This window comes from Vanessa tameamea, chromosome 24 (genome assembly GCF_037043105.1).
Source record: "Vanessa tameamea isolate UH-Manoa-2023 chromosome 24, ilVanTame1 primary haplotype, whole genome shotgun sequence".
In the NCBI taxonomy this organism is placed as follows: domain Eukaryota; kingdom Metazoa; phylum Arthropoda; class Insecta; order Lepidoptera; family Nymphalidae; genus Vanessa; species Vanessa tameamea.
The window spans coordinates 1,861,461-1,883,084 of record NC_087332.1 but is presented as its reverse complement, the minus strand read 5'-3'; the positions used below and the strand labels follow the sequence as shown (position 1 = coordinate 1,883,084).

Below are 21,624 nucleotides of genomic sequence, written 5' to 3'. Positions count from 1 at the left end.
GACATAACTTTACTCATAAAGAATATTCGTTCGATATAATTATAGGAAAATTGATAAAGTTTCATAGCAAACAATTACCTTCCAAACTACCTTAAGATCTTATCATAAAATATAAAATAAACTTTTTCCAATGAGCCGTCAACAGCTCTAAATTGAGCACGTACAAAGAAATCACTTCTCAAACAAGTTTCCCTTTTGCAGGTAACGAGCGAGGCACAATGGGAGGGAGAATTAAGGCGGGTCCGTACACAGTGGCCCCTTTTACCTTAACAAAAGAGATAAACATAACTTAAAGGATCAAAATTGAACAAAATGTGAAAACATGAGAGTTGATATCGACATTGTATTAAGCGATACGCCACAGAACCTGACCCTCGACTTCAGAGATCTATCAACATCAATGTATCTAACGGATTCTTACGTCAACAAGAGTCTCGAGATAAACGAGACGATCAACGATCTGGTCTACTCGAATCAATTCGAGGATGACCCGATCATCGTGTTCTTTATCATTCTGAAGTGTATCACAATGCTCTTCATAATACTGGCTGCGATATTTGGTAATTTGCTTGTGATCGTATCAGTCATGAGACACAGGAAATTGAGAGTGATCACCAACTATTTTGTCGTATCGCTCGCGTTGGCGGATATGTTGGTTGCAATATGGGCTATGTGCTTCAACTTTAGCGTCGAAATCACAAATGGACAATGGCTTTTTGGATACTTTATGTGCGACGTCTGGAATTCTCTGGACGTTTATTTTTCATCAGCATCAATATTGCATTTATGTTGCATAAGCGTTGACAGATACTACGCCATTGTTCAACCTTTGGACTACCCATTGATTATGACGACCAGCAAGTTGGGCATCATGTTGGCGGTGGTGTGGTGCAGCCCCGCGTTGGTTTCGTTTCTACCTATATTTATGGGATGGTACACGACGCTTGAACATCTGGACTTTCGGAAAAGGCACCCAAAAGTGTGCAGTTTCACGGTGAATAGAGTGTACGCAGTGATATCCAGCAGTGTCAGTTTTTGGATCCCGGGTGTGATAATGCTCTACATGTACTATCGGATTTATGTAGAGGCAGATCGTCAAGAACGGATGCTTTACAGGTGAGAATAAATTTAAGCAAAGTTAGCTTAGCTACATACGCGATTATCCTGTATATTAATTTGACAAAAAATAATTTCGAAAGAAAATATTATTTGGCAAAACTATTAACACTCAAGCATGTTTTATATATCTTATATGATACTATTTCACTTTGTATAAAATGTCCAACCCCATGGAATAAATTTAAAATCTCTCATTATTGTCACAATTTTCTTCTTCCATATCGACAGTTTTCTCCACTAGTCACTGAAAACAACATTCATGGATTTTCTCAACTCGGGCATAAAACTTAATATTGATAAGGAAAATTACGGCTAACTCCAAATGGAATGGGGAAGGGATTTGTTGTTGTGTTACGATTGAAACTTTATAAGCAATTACCATGATTTTGTGAACAAGTTTGTTGTAGAATTTCAATAGGGAATCGGATAGTCAGTGATTTATTGACTTTGCGATGTGCAAATTTTCTAGTTCTGTAAATATTTCGAATAGCAAATATTATGTAATATTTTTACGATCATTAATTCAGCTTTTGTGTCTATTTATTTTTCCACGATATATATATTTTTTTACGTATACAATTTTAAAATTAGTGGTGTTAAAAATTGCTACTCAAAAGAGCAAGAAAAAGTGTTGTTAAAAATAAAGTAAATGGTACTTTTTTTTAATTTGAATTTTCTTTTAAATGATTCCTCTCTAACCTTTGGACATAGTTTTGGATATATTTATTAGAAGATGTTTAAGAGAAATAATTTGAAAAGACGATAAGCGTGCGTTCATTTCGCTTTTAGATTTTCCTGTTTGTCAGCTTATCTTCGAAATACGTATATTTATTCAAATAAATCTCATTACTTTAGCGAATTCTGAATATTTCTGATAAAGGAATAAATAAATGCTTTGAATAAATAATTCAGTAGAACGAATATCTTTTTTTTTTCTTTTCTTTCTTATCTTTAATTTCATTTTATATTCTATGAAAAGGATTTATCTATCTTTAACGCACAACACGCAAAAACCGTTTTTCCTTTAAATTCTGCGTGTTTCAGAGGTTTTTGGCTTAATATTACCATACAATATAAATCAACGTATAACGTAGCCACAGTCTACTTATATACAAATATCAAGATAATAAGTCTTATAAAATATATTTCAAATTTATTGTTTTTTGATAAAATATTTTTATTAAAAATAGGTAGAAAGACTGTCAAATGGGCTACCCGTTAGTAAGTGTTAACCATCACTCATATACATTGGCACTGCGTAAAATATTAATCATATCTTACATCGCCAATGCACCGCCAATATTGAGAACTAAAATGTTATGTCCCTCATAACTGTAGTTACTATTTCTCAATCACAAAAAATAATACGTGTGCATCTCGGGATGCCCGACAGAAGTTACAACTTAAACTGTCAAAAATACAGCTAGCGCTGTGGGTTAGACTGAGAGAGCACGAGCCTGCCTATCACTGCCATATACGTAAGAGAAAGGGAAGCCAGACAGACTGGCTTCGTAACGCGTTACGTAACAGTTGCATAACTATCGATAGTTTGACTATCGATAGTTGAATTCGAAAACTATTCAGGTAGTAGTATATCGATAGTATCGTTTTCATCAATACTATTGATTCTATCGATACTATAGCTAGCTCTCTGTAAGCAATACTATTGATAGCAGCGATACTATTGATACTATCGATAATATCGATAGTTTAGGTTAAAATTAATGGTTTTTACAATACTTTGCAATAATTGCTCATGGGGAGCTACTATCGATAGTATTGACAGTGACAATACTATCGATAGACTATCGATAGACTATCGATACTATCGCTAACATCTTAACTATCGATAGTTTATCGATAATGGACTATCGATATAAAACACTAATTCTAATGTCTATCGGTGGATGATATCACTAATACCATAAGGATGCCTATAATAGCGTAAGGCTTATGGAATTTTCTATATCAAATAAAAAAAAAAGTCGTTGCTAAATCCGCGTACTGCTGACAGTGTGACAGCGGCATTAAATTTATTAACTCGCACTTGAGGAATTTCAATATTTCAATGTTAATGTCAAACAAATAAATGTAATAATTATCTGTGGTTTTAACACATATCAAAGTAATATAAACAACGATTCATATTTTATATTGTGGTATTTTGAGGTATTTTCGATAATTAAATTGAATTATATGGGAACTCTTTGATGTCTTGTGAAACTGAAGCTGACGCGTGTGGTTACTGATGTTGGAACGTCGGTGTGTTGTTTGAATGATTTTATCGGTTTCGTAGAATGTTTAGTCGAATAATTGTACGTAATCTATCTTGTTTACAGAAAAACCTTTTTTTAAAAGGCTAGATTTTTTTTTTATCTCAGGTAAATAAAGTATTTCTTTAAATCTAAATCCACATTCAGTGGCATCTCTGTGTTTTTAAGGGTGCGCGAGTATGTTTTAATTGGTCGTAAACCTTAGATTTACATATTTCATGTGATTTGCTAATAACTCGGCTATGATGTGCACTACTTACAGTTCTTGATTAATATATCTTTATTTATAATACAACACTATTACACTTAACTAATTATTTCCACTTTAATTTTACTTCCAAAATTCCGATAACAGTTTCGTCGACGTTCAAAACGCAATATTTTCGCAAATCCACGGTGAGTATCAAACATTAATCAAGATCTCGGCCAATGATATCGCGTCAATTTGCTGTCAAATGTTGTTTATTTGGCTTGTATCCTGTTATGGTTGGAATAGAGTATAAGTAAATGAATTCAATATTAAAATTGACATGCAAAATATATTGGTGACAAACAATAATATTGATTTAAAACCAATTATATCTGTTAGAAATACTTATTTATTTAGTTACATTTATATTATAATTACATATTTAATAAACTCATATTTTGTTATTGTATCCGATTTCATAAAAGTGTGATCGATTTCAGAACGTCATTCGTATGGCTTTAGAATATAATACAAGATGTTTTCCCGCGCAAAAGAATTATTAAAAAATAAAAGAGAGTCGCGCATAGAATGATAATAGTAGATTTTTTTAATTGGATATTTAACTTCAGAACTATAATATTTATAAAATAAAACAAATAATAAATAAATATTCTGTGTACTGGTGTATTTATTATATCCAAAGCCCAATAGCCTAACTCTTAAATATATTTTACAGCTTACACAAATAAAAACTTATAATAAAAATGATATTGATACCGATCCTAAACTCCAACATTGCTATCTCTTTCTGGCATGTGGTATTAAAAAGGATCACGTCTATCTATTTTCGAGCACACTATTATCTTTAAGAAAACTGTAAACTGACAGTCGCACCCAGACCGCTATCTCTATTAAATCTTAGCTTGACTCAAGACTAAAAAGTCAAAAAATTTAAAGTATATTTGTAGTTTTCTGACAATGTTAAGCACTTACTCCTATTTCATCCGGACAAATAATAAATGAACATTCAGAGATGCGATAATGTACCGCAGTCATGAACCAAGCAACATACTACGAATATAGTCAGAATTTTATTACGATTCTTACCGATAACTACGACGAGATTTATTTTAGTTTAAAAGCAAATTATTGATTAATAAGATTAACTGAATTCTAATTTTAGAAGATTATGGATTATGTGATATTAAAAAAGAGCACTTGACCGCAAATTTTGGTATGTTAGAGAAAAGGGCTTTTGTTAGCAGGACGAGGAAAATTCTGGTATAATTATTATTATAGGAATGAATATTGTATGTTTTTCTACGAAAAGATTCTATACCATACTAAAAAGTTAGATCATGATAGTTCCTTTATAAATAATTCTGACACTTAGAATAGAATTTTACTATTGTTAAATTATATTATTTTTATCAGTGTACATATTGTTGAAGAACCAAATAGAATAAATAAAAATATGTTCTCAATTTTTGAGATACGCGTTAGTATGATACAGTCGAATGCAATATCGGCGTTCAGAAAGTTTTTGTGCGAACTCTGAAAAAGTTTTACATATTCTTTTAGAGTAAGACGTGTTTTTTTTGGGATAATAAAATAGCCTGTTTTATATATGTTAGAGTATGAAAGAACGCTTTAAAATAGAAATACAGTACACGATGTCAACTAAACTGATTCGTTAGTGTAGCTACTACCTTAAAGATAAGATTCAAGACCCCGGGTCGAACCAATTAAAATGAATGCCAAAAAGAATACCAACGCAATCCTTCCTAACTCACTTTTAAAATGTTATATGTTAAATATTATAAGTACGAAAGTAACTCTGTCTGTTACCTCTTCAGGTTCAGACCGATGAACCAATTTAATTGAAATTTGGTGTGGACATAGTTTGAGTCCCGGAAAAGGGCATAGGCTACTTTTTTTAATTCACCCCCATGCGTGACAGTTTGTCTGGTATCGGTAAAGTTTTATAAATATCGCGCGGGTAAAGCCGTAAGTTTAGTCCGTTATTATTGACAAATCACTTTCTATGATCGTGTTCTAAAGTGAGTTTCGAGATTATTCTTACAGAATAGTTGTAGTAATATCGGATTATATTAAAAAAATCTTCCTTTTCAGCTATCTTACATAAGTATTGTGAATTTAGAGATATATAAGTAGGCCAACGGTAGTCGGAAAGAAAAATTTAGTTCCGAGCGCTTATGTGGCAAACGAAAGCAAGGCTATAAAATATACCTAAACATAGTAATATAGTTTAAGATCTGCATAACATCATATATTCTGAATGTATATTTTGTTTATATAACTTTTTTTATACTTTATTTATACTTTTTTTATACTCCCACTTGTCATTCGTCACATAATGCTAACTGTTTTCTAATCAGAGCTTGTCGCGAATATAATAAGCATTTTGGGAACATTGATATATTTCATTTGTCTTTGATTAAATTTAAAGATAATATTTGTAACAATCTTAAATTAACTTAATTATATACTTTTAATATTGTCCAATATTTTTTATCTTATAGTGTTAAAATATTTGAGTGCATTTTATGTTTTATCAATCGGTGGAAACTTCGCTGGATAATGTGATATTTAAATTGTATTATGTTATTAGATTATATTTTATATCTATTTGTTTCCCAAATATTAAAAAATAAATAAATAAATTTATTGACTTACCAAAATGTGTAGTTGGAACAAAAGATGGACTTATTGACAGAATACGTTTACAGGTCAACGTTTAGGCGCAGCGGAAATACAAAAAAATGGTTTTACAGCTATTAAGAAAGTTTATCAATTTCCAAGTGTAGGTTTTCGCTTGTGTGTATTGGTATAAGCAATCCTATAAGATATAATTATTTATTCATAATGGAAGCTTTACATAATGACTGTCAAGAAAAAAATCTACCACCAGTTCCGAATGTATGTAAATGTATTTACATTTGTGTGACCTGAGAAGAACCGAATTTAAATATTAAACATCTCGAATCTTATTTATTTTATTTAATAGAGAGATCGGGCAATATTCCATTTGATGGTGAGTTGTCACCACCGATAAATATTAGGGTTGGAAGAAATATTAAACGTTCCCTATGTTATAAATAAAGGTAATTTTTTATGACGTAGGCAGGCGGACCGGCAAATTGACCATCTGACGTTAAGTGGTCACCACCGCTCATTGACATTGTCGCTTTTAGAAATCTTCGTCATTTCTTACATCGCCAATGCACCAGCAACCTTGAGAACTAAGATGTTATATCCCTTGTGCCTGTATTTAAACTGGCTTACTAACCCTTCAAACCGGAACACAACAATACTGAGTAATGCTCTTACAAAGCCTCCACAAAGCCTTACCACCAAGCAATTAATTATACAATTGCATCCACGTGATAAACATTCTTGAACAAACTTATAATTAGTAAATTGTAACGAAAGGCATACGAATAAAATAAAATATATACAGGAAGATTGTTTGTCAATATAATTTTTTTTTAGTTTATTTTATAGGTTCGCTATATTCCCAATTAAGCTAGAAACTTTTTGGAGGATTTCCAAACACGAACCGCACTCGCGAATAACGCCAATACGTCAAAATATTTGCTACAAAATCAAAATATATTATTTTCAACAAGGCTTTTCTCGTACAAGTGATTTTGAATAGTCATTTTACAAGATTCAAATAAAATTAACGTTATGTATCAGATTGCACTAATAAAAAAGCATACGTTTTGGAAAAAATCTCCTTTTACGCGGCTTAATATAGAGTGAACTGGCAGAGATCGTCACGTAATAAGAAAACGTCCCCACTCCAGACGACCTCCCCCCTTTTTCTAATTTATACAATTTTGTAAAATAATATAAAATATAGTTAATTTATTTTATTTCAACCGGGTGTCCCACAACAGCTCTCGTTTTGTTTTTCGTAATGTCTGACGGAAAAATCACTAATCAAATACATATAAAACTTATACCAGAATAACGTGAATTTTATCGGTTTTTTATAGGATACACTTCGGAGAGTGCTCGAAGGCTCTTTTCGAACTGGTTGAGCCATCTGCATTCCTTTATCGGACTACTAGGCGCAGGCTAAAGTTTCATCCATACGTTGTTGGCATACCCAAAATTCGAACTAAACGGCTTGACAGCTCGTTTTTGGTGAGAGTCGCCAAAATTTGGAACGACCTGCCTGGGTCTATTTTTCCAGATAAGTTGGACTCTGGAGTCTTTAAGAGTAGAGTGAACAGGTTTCTTTTGGATGGGCGTGCACCACCTTCGTCTTCATCTACACTTTCCATCAGGTGAGCTGGGAGACAAAGGCCTATTCCATTACAAAGATTTAAAAAAAAATATTGAAGGAGGTTTCACTATCTTTACCCACAATAACTATTTTTTATCCTTTACTTTTTACGAGAAATAATGGCTTATTTTCGAAGCGATTTTAATCAATACAGCATTAATCCTTTTATAATTAAGTACCTTAAATACATTGTGTATTTATTATAGATCATATGGCCGTTTAAAACATGTAATTTAAGTGAATATTTTCAAAGATATTACAGATTTAAAACGCAGGGACATTGCGGTTTGTATTGTCTAATGACAAAAAAGCTGTGAACGTTGTAAGACATTCTGTAGTATATTTAGTATCATTGCACCCGCGTGAAGTCGGGGCAGGTCGCTAGTGTTATTATATTAGTATTAGTAGCTACGCATCGCGGTTTCGCCCGTTTTAAATTTAAACTATCAGCGTGTCGGGTGTGAATTTTATACCTACATACAGTCTTATTCATATATTGTATGTATTCATGCGAACAAACAATACCCAGTAACTTAAATCCGACAAGTGGACGGAAGCACTCATTTGTCTGTTTGCAATTTTCCAATATAATCAAATAAGTGAGGAGTCGTAGCGCACACGGACACGCTATGCAAATATGCGCACACGCCGCGTGAAGTTCCGCCATAACTAACAATAGCACGTATGATATATCCGTTATCAGGTGCACGTTTAAAAATAATTCTTACATTCATGTACGTATTCATTCAGATATTATTTAATTATCTTACTAAAGCCTTTTCGTCTCTCGTCACAGTCACAAAGGATACAATTAAAAAACTATCTTCTAAGAACCAAGAACGAACTTGAAAACAAATTTTATATAAGTAAATGTTACAACAGTTACAGTTACAACATTACATTGTAACAGTTATATTTTTTATTACATTTTTATTTATGTTAAGAAAAAACTTTGACTGACTCTGTGGTCAAGTGACCGCTGCCCCTGAGGTCCTGGGTTCAAGCCCCAGGTCAAGCCAATAAAAGTTATTGAGTTTTTCTATCGAAAAATTCTCAGTAACTGCCCGGAGGCTAGATTTTGGAAGCGTATACATTGCCGTGCCTCGGAAAGCATAGCACGGTGGTCCATAGAGAATAGAGAGTGCACCTGTGTTTCAGCACACACTTGTGCACTATCATATGTCCTGTGTAGTTGGAGATATAGATATAGATTGGTCTTCTTTGAAATAACTGCCGTAAGTAAAATCGTCCAAGACGACATCATCAAAACTTATTTTTTCTTTTTATTAGATGCAAAGTTTTATACAAAGGCAGCCTGAAATCACCTGACATTGCTAGAACCCCATTAACCTTGAGAATTTAAAATGAAGTTTGTACTTGGCAGATCACCAATATTCGGTATCGAATGGTGCATTGCTTCCAAGGTATAACCGGTATAGTTATTTTACCAGTTTAGTTAATGTTCGTATTTCAACGTTTACCAATAATCAATTTAAGATAAATTTAATTATAGAGAGAGCCGAGATGGCCCAGTGGTTAGAACGCGTGCATCTTAACCGATGATTGCGGGTTCAAACCCAGGCATCCAGGCAACCAGGCAGGCGTTTATAATTCATCTCGTGCTCGGCGGTGAAGGAAAACAACGTAAGGAAACCTGCATGTGTCTAATATCAACGAAATTCTGCCACTTGTGTATCCACTAACCCGCATTGGAGCAGCGTGCTGGAATATGGTCAGACCTTCTCCTCAAAGGGAGAGGAGGCCTTAGCCCAGCAGTGGGAAATTTATAGGCTGTTAACCATTGTCACTGTAAGAAATTTTAATATTCCTTTACGTCGTCAATATGTCATCAACCTTGGGAAGTAAGATGTATGTAGTCACACACTCTCTTGAGTCTCGAACACTTACACAAATCAATCTTCATAGATTGAGATCAACATCACTTCGGTATGACTTAACTCCTTTAAGACATAGTATTATATAAAATTTATAATCGGATTTAAATTTCGAATAACATATAACATTCTCATATTTTATTGGTTGGACCATATCTTGTCATATCGTAGCTATATATGCAAAGGGTCGTACGCATACAATAAAATCCGTAAGTACTGTAATATAATTACATCGCAATTATATCATAATTAATAAAATTCATGGAACACCTGTATATGCTGTATAAGCTTGCCGGCGAAGTCACCGACACAATCAACTTAACATGAAAAAAAAAAATATGAAAAAAAACACAAACAATTAATTCTAACAATTTTCATTTGCTATGTGTGTAGGTACCAGCTTTTTTTATTTTTTATTATTGTATAGTTTAAGTCGATGTTGACAAAGAACACCGATGTACGGAAAATACATTAGAACATAAAATAAAATGTATATTTAAATAAATAAAATATATGTAAGGATGATTTATAAATTACATTAAATGGATATATAATTAAATATCACCTCGCTGTGACCGTCTTCACCGCGCGTCAATTTATATCTTTCATTTTCCCGCGCTTACGCGATGTGTGTCACTCCAGATGACAGATGCACAAATACACAGATAATATACATACATATATATTATCTGTGTATCTAATATTAACTAATATGTTATTATAGGTCTGTGTACAGTTTAAGTACGTTAAGAATAAAGTATTTACCATCACTGTGAAACCAAGTTTTGCTTTTATTCCGAACCGATATGACTTGGAAACCTTCCCGAAAAAATATCTTTCCTTAAAGGCTGGCAACGCACCTGCAAGCACTCTGGTATTGCAGATGTCCATGGGTGATGGTAGTCACCCTTCCATCAGATGTGCCTTGCATTTGCTACAACAATAATAAGAACTAGTGGGTCTCCCGCAAAACTTCGCGTTTATTCAACAGATTCTTTAGGAAGTTCGGAACCTATGACAGATTTTGTTTTGATTTAATTTCATTGTAAACTGACGTCTGTTCGCACGTCTTATATTTGTTTCTTTTTATACAGCCAGACCGCCTCTCCATCCGGCCAGTAACTTTTTTCCGCTCTCTAAAATTACTTCTTTGTTAAATCGTAACAATTGAATAAATTGCAATCAAGAATCCTCTTTAATTTTCTGCACATCACGGCTGGAGCTCTTCAAAATAAGACTATAACCGATTTTTTATATGCAGTCATCGTCCCATAATCACTGGGACAAAAATCTCGATACAATATTTTATAATTGTTATTTGTTGCCATGGAAACCAAAACGGAAAACGGAACTATAATAAAATAATAATAATAATTAATAATTCATTTTAACTGCCACTTATAGCACTTTCCTCTAAACGCAACGAAATCCGAGCTTCATGAATTTGATATTCAAATATTTGCACCGTATTTTATACAATTTACGTTTGTAAAACTTTTGTTCAAAGTCAGTTAAGTAGGAACGTCTTGTATAAAATAGCCTGTCTACAATAATAAGATCCACGCTATGATTTACGAGTAAGTAGAAAGAGGCTTAACGCTCGGCATGTTTTGTATAGAATTGATATTCAATTTATCAGAATTCAAAGAGAATGATAATGTTCTTATTCGTATTATTTATTCAAATAATATATAATGCTTATTTATTTATTAAATAACAATTTTCCAGTACATCTTAGTTCCAAAGTTTTGTGGCGTATTGGCGATGTGTTCTTACTACGCCAATGTCGATGAGCGATGACCGTCAGGTGGCCTGTCATTTGTTTTTTTTTATTAGACAAAGGTAATGGTCTTAAAATCAACGTTATAAGTTTTTTTTTTAATAATCATTGCATCAATTATTATAGTACCAAATATATATTGAGAACCGAAAAACAATATTTAACTTTTACTGAAGAGCAATATGTTCGGTATACGTTTAAAGTTTTAGCGAAAGTTAATAAACAGATATATTTTTTTCAATCATAGCCGAGCAGTATTTATTATATTTGTATGTTCACAGTAGTGTCTTCCGTTCCTTTTTTCGTCATCATCTGTCGTTTGTATAAATATTATTTTAGTTCACCTTAAAATTTTAAGAATTCAAATTGACGTGAACTATTCTGTTATTTAGTATAAGTATGACAAAGACTTACTCCGAGTCAATGAAGAAGTCGTTGTGCAAATATTTTAACATCTATTAACAGTCCAAAAATGTAGGCAGATTAAAATTACATTGTAAATTATTTATCAGAATTAACAAGGGCACGGGCAACACGTCAATATATATCAAGATCTATCTTCTATATCGTACTTTTAGTATGCGTGTACTAGTGGCGTCCCATCCTTAGCGTCCCATAATCACTGGGACAAAAATTGGCTTATGCTAGTATACCCTGTACAAGATAGCTTGATCTTTTTGACAGATGTAAATTTTTCCGGATCGACATAACTTTGCAATGACGAACATATTATTTTCTTAATTTTAATAATTGTAAAAATATTAAAAAAAATACATATAATACAAAAGTTCCTAAAGATTCAAGCGTTATCCGAAAATTTTAAGACTTTTTATATTATATACTATTGCTTCAAAGTAAAATTTAAATAGAAACACTGAAAATAATAGACGCTTGTACAATGTTACATCGGTCGGACGGTAGGGACGCGAATAACAGGCAGTAACTGCTACAAATATCGATTACAAAAATTCTAATTAAAGATCATAGTTAAGCTATGGTTACGAACGGGTCCTTTTGGTTGGGATCTCTGGCTAGTGGTTGGGGTCTTTTTAGCTGGTATAACTCTTTTTAGAAAAATAAGTTAAAAAAAAAGAATCTAATTTGAATTACGAATTCCATCGTTCCATCGACTATTATATATGTTATATTTTCTGTTGCTCATCACTAGGCCGTCTGTCAAAAAGATCAAGCTAACTTGAACACGGTATAATATATAAGATGACGTAGCTGTCATGTTCACAAACATAATAAAGTCACCTCATTTGTTGTAGTTCTATCTATATTCTAGTTCTATCTATATAAAGATATAATATAAGTGTGAACGCTACGACAAAGCGTCACCGATAATCTATGCAAGTTTTTGACGAGCTTGAAATTTAAAACCTCAGCACGCTTAGCCTAGATTTGACTTGGCTTTCAGCCTACGACGGACGAGAACGCCGTGGAAATCTGACACTTTTACTTTTGAGAGAGTTTTGTTATATATTTCGTAGAATTTATCTAATCGCTTTACACAAATAAACAAGCTTATTTATATTTCTGAGAATATACAATTTAACGTTAACATAATCCTCTAACGGAAAAGAGTTTGGATTCGCGCAGCGTGCTCTTGTCGACTTTCAGACATTATATATTATATAATTTTAGTTGTATTTAACTGATATAACTTTATATTAGTTAGCTACGTTACATTAATCTCTTTTGGATAATATCAATTCACTGAACATGGCAATTAGACATTCATATTACATTGAGTAATTAAAATCAGAGTCACATTAACCCGATCCATTTGTCCGTTTAACTGTCTAACTGTCACGTTTCATGAGACAACCTGGTAACAGATAGACAGACAGATGGACGGAGAACGGAGTCTTAGTAATAGGGTCCCGTTTTACTCTTTGGGTGCGGAACCCTAAAAATGGATGTTTTAATAATAAAACTTTGTTGTAAATCTGACGCTGAGGGACATAAACTTTAATCGATCGAAATGATAAATATTGGCATATATTATAAATATATCATAAATACACAAAGGCAAGACGTTTACCAGATTTTCTAAGACTTTTATCAGAAGAATGTTTCAATCGTTCTTTTTGGCATTATATAATTTCAAAGGAATAGCATCTCAAGATCTAAGTACAATATGGTCAGGGTAACAGTGTGGGTAGACCAAGATAAGAGGAAAAATTGGCCCCCCATGACCCATTGTCAGAGTAATTTGTTTCCTTTATGCACATTTTTTCATTTTTCGAATTCGATGTAGTGAATCGTGAGTGCGGTTAAATGTGTCTTTGTAATTATCAACTAAAAACAATTAAAGATAATATACGATTTTACATAAACACTTACTTGCGTATAACGGCCTGTAAATGTTCCACTGCTGGGCTAAGGCCTCTTCCCCCTTTAAGGAGAAAGCTTGGAACTAAATCTACCATATTGCTCCAATGCTTGTGGAAATTCATTGAAATTAGACACATGTAGCTCTACTCATGATGTTTTCTGAGAATTAAATGAATTACAAACACTAACAAAGCATATCAAACTCCCAAAAATAAGTATGCACGCGTTCTAACCACTGGGCTAAAATAAAAGTATACTTCATTCAAGTAGGCTCTCAAAGTCACTTTTAAATCGTCATTTTAAAGAATTGCCGGATCGTTTTTTACTAAACGTACCAAAACAACCGACAAGAAACTTAGTAGTTATTATTCTTCTCCAACATTGTAAATATAAAACATCAGTTAAATATAACTACATTTATATAATATATCATGCCTAAAAGTCAAGAAGTATCAATTAAGAATTAGTAACATGAAGTGCTTAAACATATACAAATATGAATTAAAAATAGTTACTGTATAAATATTGACCGCGTGGAATGGTGGCAAGAATGCTAGCAGCATTTCGCCGTTGTATCGCAATTTCGATCCTCTGGGCTACAAACGAACCAGCCCTCCTGTCATCAGTGGAGGCAATAAGGCGAGGTGTTATACTTCAATTAGATTATGTTAGACTGCAAATGGGACAAAAAAGGAATTTGACATAAGAAACGAATATTTAGGTCTTTTTTTTTGCTTCAGCTATTTCCATAGCGGCACCGGCTATTAATATTGTTTCTTGGATATGAGACATAGCCATCGTGTCAACGCGTGTAGTCATATATCATTTAAGTAATTTAAACAGATCTAGATATATATGAACAATATGATAATCTGTATTAATATATAAAATATTGTTACCAGGAGCAAAGTAGCGGCGTTACTCTTGGACAAGCACTTGCAAATCAACGGGATCTCGGTAGGCGATGTGATGAGAGAACGCCAGAGTATTCAGATGCAGCCAATGGCGAGCAATAAAATGAAGAGAGAAAGGAAAGCAGCACGGACTCTTGGGATCATCATGAGCGCATTCTTGGCTTGCTGGCTGCCGTTTTTCTTATGGTAAGCGAGAACATTACATTTTTGTATTAACGACATTTGTGTATTTTTTGTTGATTAAAAGTTCATTATATTTGATAGATTTATCCGTTAGCTAGTTATTAGACCAAAAAGTAGTTTTTTTATATAATAATGATGATGATGACTGATACTGATACTGATACTGATATATATTCTGTAATGTTTTGTATGTACGGAAAAATATCAATGATTTTATGAGAAAATGTGATTCTCATAGCATTGGTACAAGGAACAAACACAAACCTGTTACTCCTGTTACTCGACTGCATAGAGTCAGTAACTCTTTTATGGGGCAATGTATACGGTTCTACAACAGGATCCCAGAAAGCGTTCAAAATGCTTCTGTTGCCAAATTAAAAAAAAAATGTTAAGGAACGTTTGTGTGCGAAAGGTTACTATACAATTAGTGAATTTATGATAGCACACCTTGGGAATGAAACGATCGCCTCCTGGCTATTTCTATTCATTAGATCAACGAAGCACTCAATATAAATTACCTTGATACTTCTTATAAGTTCCACAAATATTTCTTCCTTCCTAGATTTCGTGGAAACTCAGAATGGAATTTCAGAAATTCGTTGCTAGCTAAGTTTTTAAATTAAAATATAACTTTCATTCAACAAAGTTTCATTCAGTGTAGAATGACAAATCTCGAAGTTAGTCAAAACCAAAATGCACCTTATTTAAATTAGCAATATAACAAGTATGTACTTTTGAATAGTTACTTTACAAAATTAAATTAAAATCAAATATACATTTAGATTTATAAATTTTGTTATAATAAGTACTGTAAAATAACATGCGTAAATATATTTATTACACGAAAGATAAAATAATAAATAAATACAGCTTAAGACTAGTTAACACAAATACTGAAAAATATCTCTACTAAATGAATAATAATTTTTGTGATGTGCTACATCTTTTTCGCGCGTTGGGTGTAAGACCGACTCGTATAACGTGACGGCAAAGAGCATAATTTTGTCTTATACAGTCATTATACAGTCATGCCATTTGCCAAAATCAGTCAGGAGGCCATAATCATTAACTATACTAATATTAAAAATGCGAAAGTAACTCTGTCTGTCCGTCTGTTGCTTTTTCATGGCCAAACCAGCGAACTAAATTTGATGTATATATATATATGTATGTATGTATATGACTTTTTATGCATAACACCTGACGACCGACCTAAAACGCTAGCGAAGCCACGGACGACAACTAGTATTATTAAAATAATAAGAAAATATTGACTTAAAATACGACATCAGATGTTTTTATTTACTTTGTTCCATACATGTTTATAACTTTTTTTATATAAAAGCAATTTAAACAATTATTAATTTTGATGTTCACATCTGTCGAGATTCCTGTGCCAGCCTCGTTTTTTTTTCAATACTGATACCAATCTTTGTCCGTCAGGTACATAATAACTGCTCTCTGTGGCGAGTCGTGTCCGTCACCACCACCGGTTGTGGCTGCAGTCTTCTGGGTTGGATACTTCAACTCGGCTCTAAATCCATTAATTTACGCGTATTTCAACAGGGATTTCCGAGCAGCATTCAGGAAGACTTTAGACTCATGTTGCAGGTAAGATAATTATTATTACTTTTCTATGAATAATCTATTACGTATGTAGATCTTGGGAGTGGTATTTTGAAAACCTTTATAAATACACAATACTACGTTTGTATGGCTCGGTTAATTTTTGCCAAAGGATCAGAGTTAGCGATTCAACGAGGAAATGCTTCTAGCATTTTTGCCACCATTCCACCGTCCATGACTTGTACAGAAACTATTTATATATATTTAATTTTGTATATACTTTTTTAAATAATCAATGTAGATAATTATATATAAAAATGTAGCCAAGTAAGAACATAATTTAAGATGGTAGTACGTTGAACAGAAAAACTGGTAGCTTGGATTGAGTTTTGGGATGCAACTTATGAACCTTATGTAAACATATATCATCACAGTAGTAACCGCAAGTGATCCCGTATCGCTTCCCTAAGGGACTGCCACCATTGGTTATTAGTGAGTATTCCGGCGCATAAGACGTCAGTAAGTAAGTCAAGTGAGCTTTTATTCTGTGCGACGTGATTGAAACACTTTTTAACGAGGTTATATTTTTGCCCCAATGTTTTTGTTCACCTATTACTCAAAAATTGACTCAATTCAATACTGAATCTTATATGGCCTTAATAATATTGCGTTTTGATTATATTGCGACCGAAAATGTAACCGACTTCAATATTTTTTTTTAATTTTGCACCGGCTGCAGGCTTAATCGAAACCTCCGTTGAGTTTTACTTTTTAGTGCGTCTTCAGCTATTTCTGAAGTCGGTCTATTTAATGTTTTTTTTTATATATATATTAAAGTCCTTTCGCAATCAAAATCACATTTAGTCAAGCTATATATATTTAAATACACTTTACAAATATTCTATATAAATAATATATGACCATTAATTATTTCATTTCCGGTGATCCTACCTCATTTTTTGATTAAATTCGAAGCGGGAGATTAGCTGGTTAGATTGCATTTTCATATTACTAAATACCGAAATAAACTTATATTTTAAAACGTATATCTTAATTATTAATGTCAGGATAATTTCAAAACTAAGAAAGCGTTAAAAAAAAATTGCCCAATAGTTGACCACTAAGTAGCCGAAAACTAGTATGACATCTGGCCTTTTTGTTTTTTTTTCTCGCTGGAAAAACGCTTTACGCGCTTCCCCCACTTGATGTAAAGTGGTGGGGGTGGTACTCCCCGGAGCCCTGGACGCCGAATGCGCCCAGGTACGCCGGGTTTACCCACTAAAAAACCAGCGGTACGCTCTCCGTCTTTCGGCGAGCGCCACGGGATCCCTTGCGCATGCTACCGTGATGACATCTGGCCTGTTCCAAGTGTAGCTGACACGCAAACTAGGATAATAGAGTTGTCTCGTTTGTTTAGTTCTTGTGTAGTGCATCGCCGTATACATAAATATCTTTAAACCAAATATAACGTGTTATCAAAATTAATTCAATGCCTTATTCATACAAGCATATTTTCGTTGCCACCAGATCGATATGTGGTAACTTCGGTCGTCGCTACTGTCACCAGATGCACCGTCGCGACCACCACTCAAACGCATCATCGGACATCCACATGAACAACTGCATCAAGTCGACTTCAGCTGACGTACTCCGAGCACACCAGCCGTCATGTTCAAGACCCGAAGACATTAATATTGGAAGTTAATTTAATTGGTATAAAGAGTTGGTTGTGAGCTTTGAGATCTTGTATATTTATATATTTTTGTTTTATTAATGGCATTTTCTAATGAGTTACAATTTCGATTTGTTATGTTTTTTTTTGTTTACGATACATTGGGCTACATATTAAAGGAGGTAGATGGATTAATGGGCCATCTGATTATAAGTAGATATCTCTACACAGAGACACGGATATCGTAAGACAAACCATTCATAATATTTACATCAAGACCATAAAATTCACGATAGTCACATTTGACGACCTCCGCGGTCGACTAGTCAGGCTAGGCCACAAGGGCCTGGGTGAAAAATCGTGGACTTCCTTTTTTTCGTATGTAGCGAACGTAAGTGCAGTGTATCGAGGATGGTACGCAGAAGACTCCAGGTCTCGGCACCTCCCTAAATTTTGGGTCCTGGGCTCTCGCCCCATCGCACCACAACGCTGGTACTGTTTACTTATACATATTATAAAGATCACACTAGCTCACTCACACTTTAAATAAATACAATATACGGATGTATCGCGGTAGAATTGCTAATGGTCTACGATGGTTTGAAGATAGATCTACCAACTAGATCACCAGTAGTACACTTTTGAAAGTGCTTGATACTATTAATGAAATAAATGATGAAAATGTCATTTGGTCAGAAGAACATTACGAAAACGAATCATTTATTTACAAAGGTACACTAACATCATATCATCTTGCTTATGTATGACATTAGTCAAAAGTATTTTTAACCATGAATATGGCTCAAAAGTTTTTATTTAGCTCAAAGACTGAGCCCGTTGTATCAGAGGTATCTATCGTTCTAGGTACAGACTATAATGAAACAGAACAATCATAAATTTTAGACGGCGTGTTTTTCCATAATTTGTCTATGTTATTTTATTTTATCTTTGTACATAATCTTTAATATAAAACATATATCTTAATGAACGAAATATGCAAATGATAATTAAACTTATGAAATTGACTCAAACGAATCCTATTACCGACGAAGTTGTTTTGATTAAAACTCATCTAAACTTTGTATACACGAAATATGCCAAAATATATGAGTTAAATTGTTGACATTTGTGACATATGTCGGCTTATTAACCACAGGATAACTGGCTTTATTCTGTTGTTTTATTGCTTACTTAGTACTGAAATTATATTAAACTTTTTTTTTTTTTAATGTTGAAATAAATTATGCACAAAATTATGCAGCCTAAAAAATGTATAATACCTTATTGCGACCTCGCCTTTTTCTCAATGCTGACAGTATAAATGTCTCGAAGAAGATAGGCATAAATTGTTTCTGTCTTGTGACTAATCCACGGCCGTGGACTTAAATCCCTTGTTGGGCAATTTAATCTATTAATAAATTATTACAACCATACAACGAATAGCAAAACTATTGAGCGTCTGTCTGCGTCTAATTTGTTTTTCAGTCTAACTACAGGATATATAGCAACTTAGTTTCCAAATTTATTGGTGCATTGCTGATGTAAGGAGTCATCAATATTTCCTACATCGCCAATCAAATTAAAAACGAGGAAATAGAGAGTGCAGTTCTGATTGCCCACGCACTTGAACACTATTATATGGTCTGCGTAGCCAGTCTCCCTTGCAAATGTTCGTCGTGGCCGAAATCGGTCTGATATCAATATTAAATATACGGTAACGATGTTTCTTATATTTGTGATGTGATCTTATATTTAATAAAAGCTTTTACCCGCGTTTTCGTTCACGTAGAAGTTTAAGATATTTGTCAAGTCCAAAGTTATAGTGAGCCAACCAATTCTGTCATAAAATATTTTTGCGAAACTAACCGTTTACGAACTCATGTAACGGAAGGTCTCAAAAGAATAATTTTCCCCTGTTTTTGCAACATTTTTCATCGACCGCTCCTATTGGTCGTAGCGTGAAGCCTAATGCTTGCCTAATTCTTCGATGAACGGGCTATCTAAAGCTAAAACAATTTTTTAAATCGGACCCGCTAGATGGTGGTTTTAACGTTTTCAAAACCATCTCAACATTTATTCCTAGTATTATTTATTTGCAACGAAATAAGATGACACAGCAAAAGCGTTTCCAAGAATAAATTGATTGCAGTCTCAATCTTTTATCTTTTGAATCGCCTGTCCTTATTGCTGTCAAGAACAATCCAAGTGTTAGACTAGTCGTCCAACAGAATGCTATGGCTAAAATATTAAATCAATACTTCTTCTACTTAAGAAATACTTTAAAGTGAATAGTGTCACAAATATATTTATCCTTTATTAGAGCTAAAGTATGAAAATGTGATAAAACAGTCTACAAAGTAAACCAAATATAATGAACCTGTAAATATAATGAACGACGTTTGATGCTTTTGTAGGCTACGTTTATTATGCACCTAAAATATATAAGAAAACTTTCAAATAAATATTACACATATAAATAGTTTATACAGGCATTATTACAAACATAAACGCGTTTTCAGGTTGCCAAAGTTTTGCCCAAATGTTTAATATTTTTTTTTAGTAATTGGTAATAACATTTTTTTTTCACTTTTTATAATTTTGGTCATAATTTCGTTCACGTCTTCAATTTATTGTAACGTAAAACACTTTTCTAATTCATTAGGTCTTGTCGACCTCCGTAAGAATTTATCGGTTTCATTGTAACCGAGAAAAACAGTGTAAGTGTGCCTTCAGATAAGAAAAAATATTTATTTTTACGTCCGTTTATATAAAGCCAGAGTTTGTTTAGCAATATTACAATATTATAAATGTGAATTTGGAAGGATAAATGCTTATAACACAATCAGCTGATCTGAATTAAATTTGAAAGAAATATGGTACAGTCTGGATACCACCTAGGGTACTTTTTATGCCTAACGATCTCCTTACAGAAACCGCGGGCTGAAACTAGTATCACTGAACTCCGAAACTGCTGAACCGATTAAGACGAAACTGTTTCTTGTGATCGGGTTCCAAGTTTTGTTTTTAAATTATTAATAAACATTTTTATTGTTAGTATTTCACCCATTAGGACCCGTTATATAAATTATACTTAGAGCAAAAAACCATTATTTCGCCTATAACTTCAAGATCAAGATATACGATGCAATAATTTAAAGCATCCAGTATGTATTCAACTTTATAATTAATTCTAAACGGAGTTGAATTTAATCAATCCATTCACCAGCAAAGGAAAATACGTTTTATCCTTATAGCAATAAGATCCATTTTAGAATTTAGGGTTTTTTCCATCAAAGGTCCAAATAATTGATTTTCGAATTAAATATGGGGTTTGATGAGGGTTTATAGAAAAGACGTAATCTACTGTCTACTTCGAC

The 21,624-nt window shown here is 33.2% G+C and overlaps 1 protein-coding gene across 1 annotated transcript; it reads left to right on the top strand.

Annotated features, from left to right (window-relative positions):
* Positions 1–207: 207 nt before the first annotated feature.
* LOC113404863 (octopamine receptor beta-1R-like) lies at positions 208–18,336 on the top strand. Its single transcript, XM_026645932.2, has 4 exons — positions 208–1,116; positions 14,815–15,012; positions 16,453–16,620; positions 18,103–18,336. Exons 1-4 carry the CDS (start codon positions 323–325, stop codon positions 18,278–18,280), a joined length of 1,338 nt encoding a protein of 445 aa, XP_026501717.1. The 5' UTR covers positions 208–322; the 3' UTR covers positions 18,281–18,336.
* Positions 18,337–21,624: the final 3,288 nt, after the last annotated feature.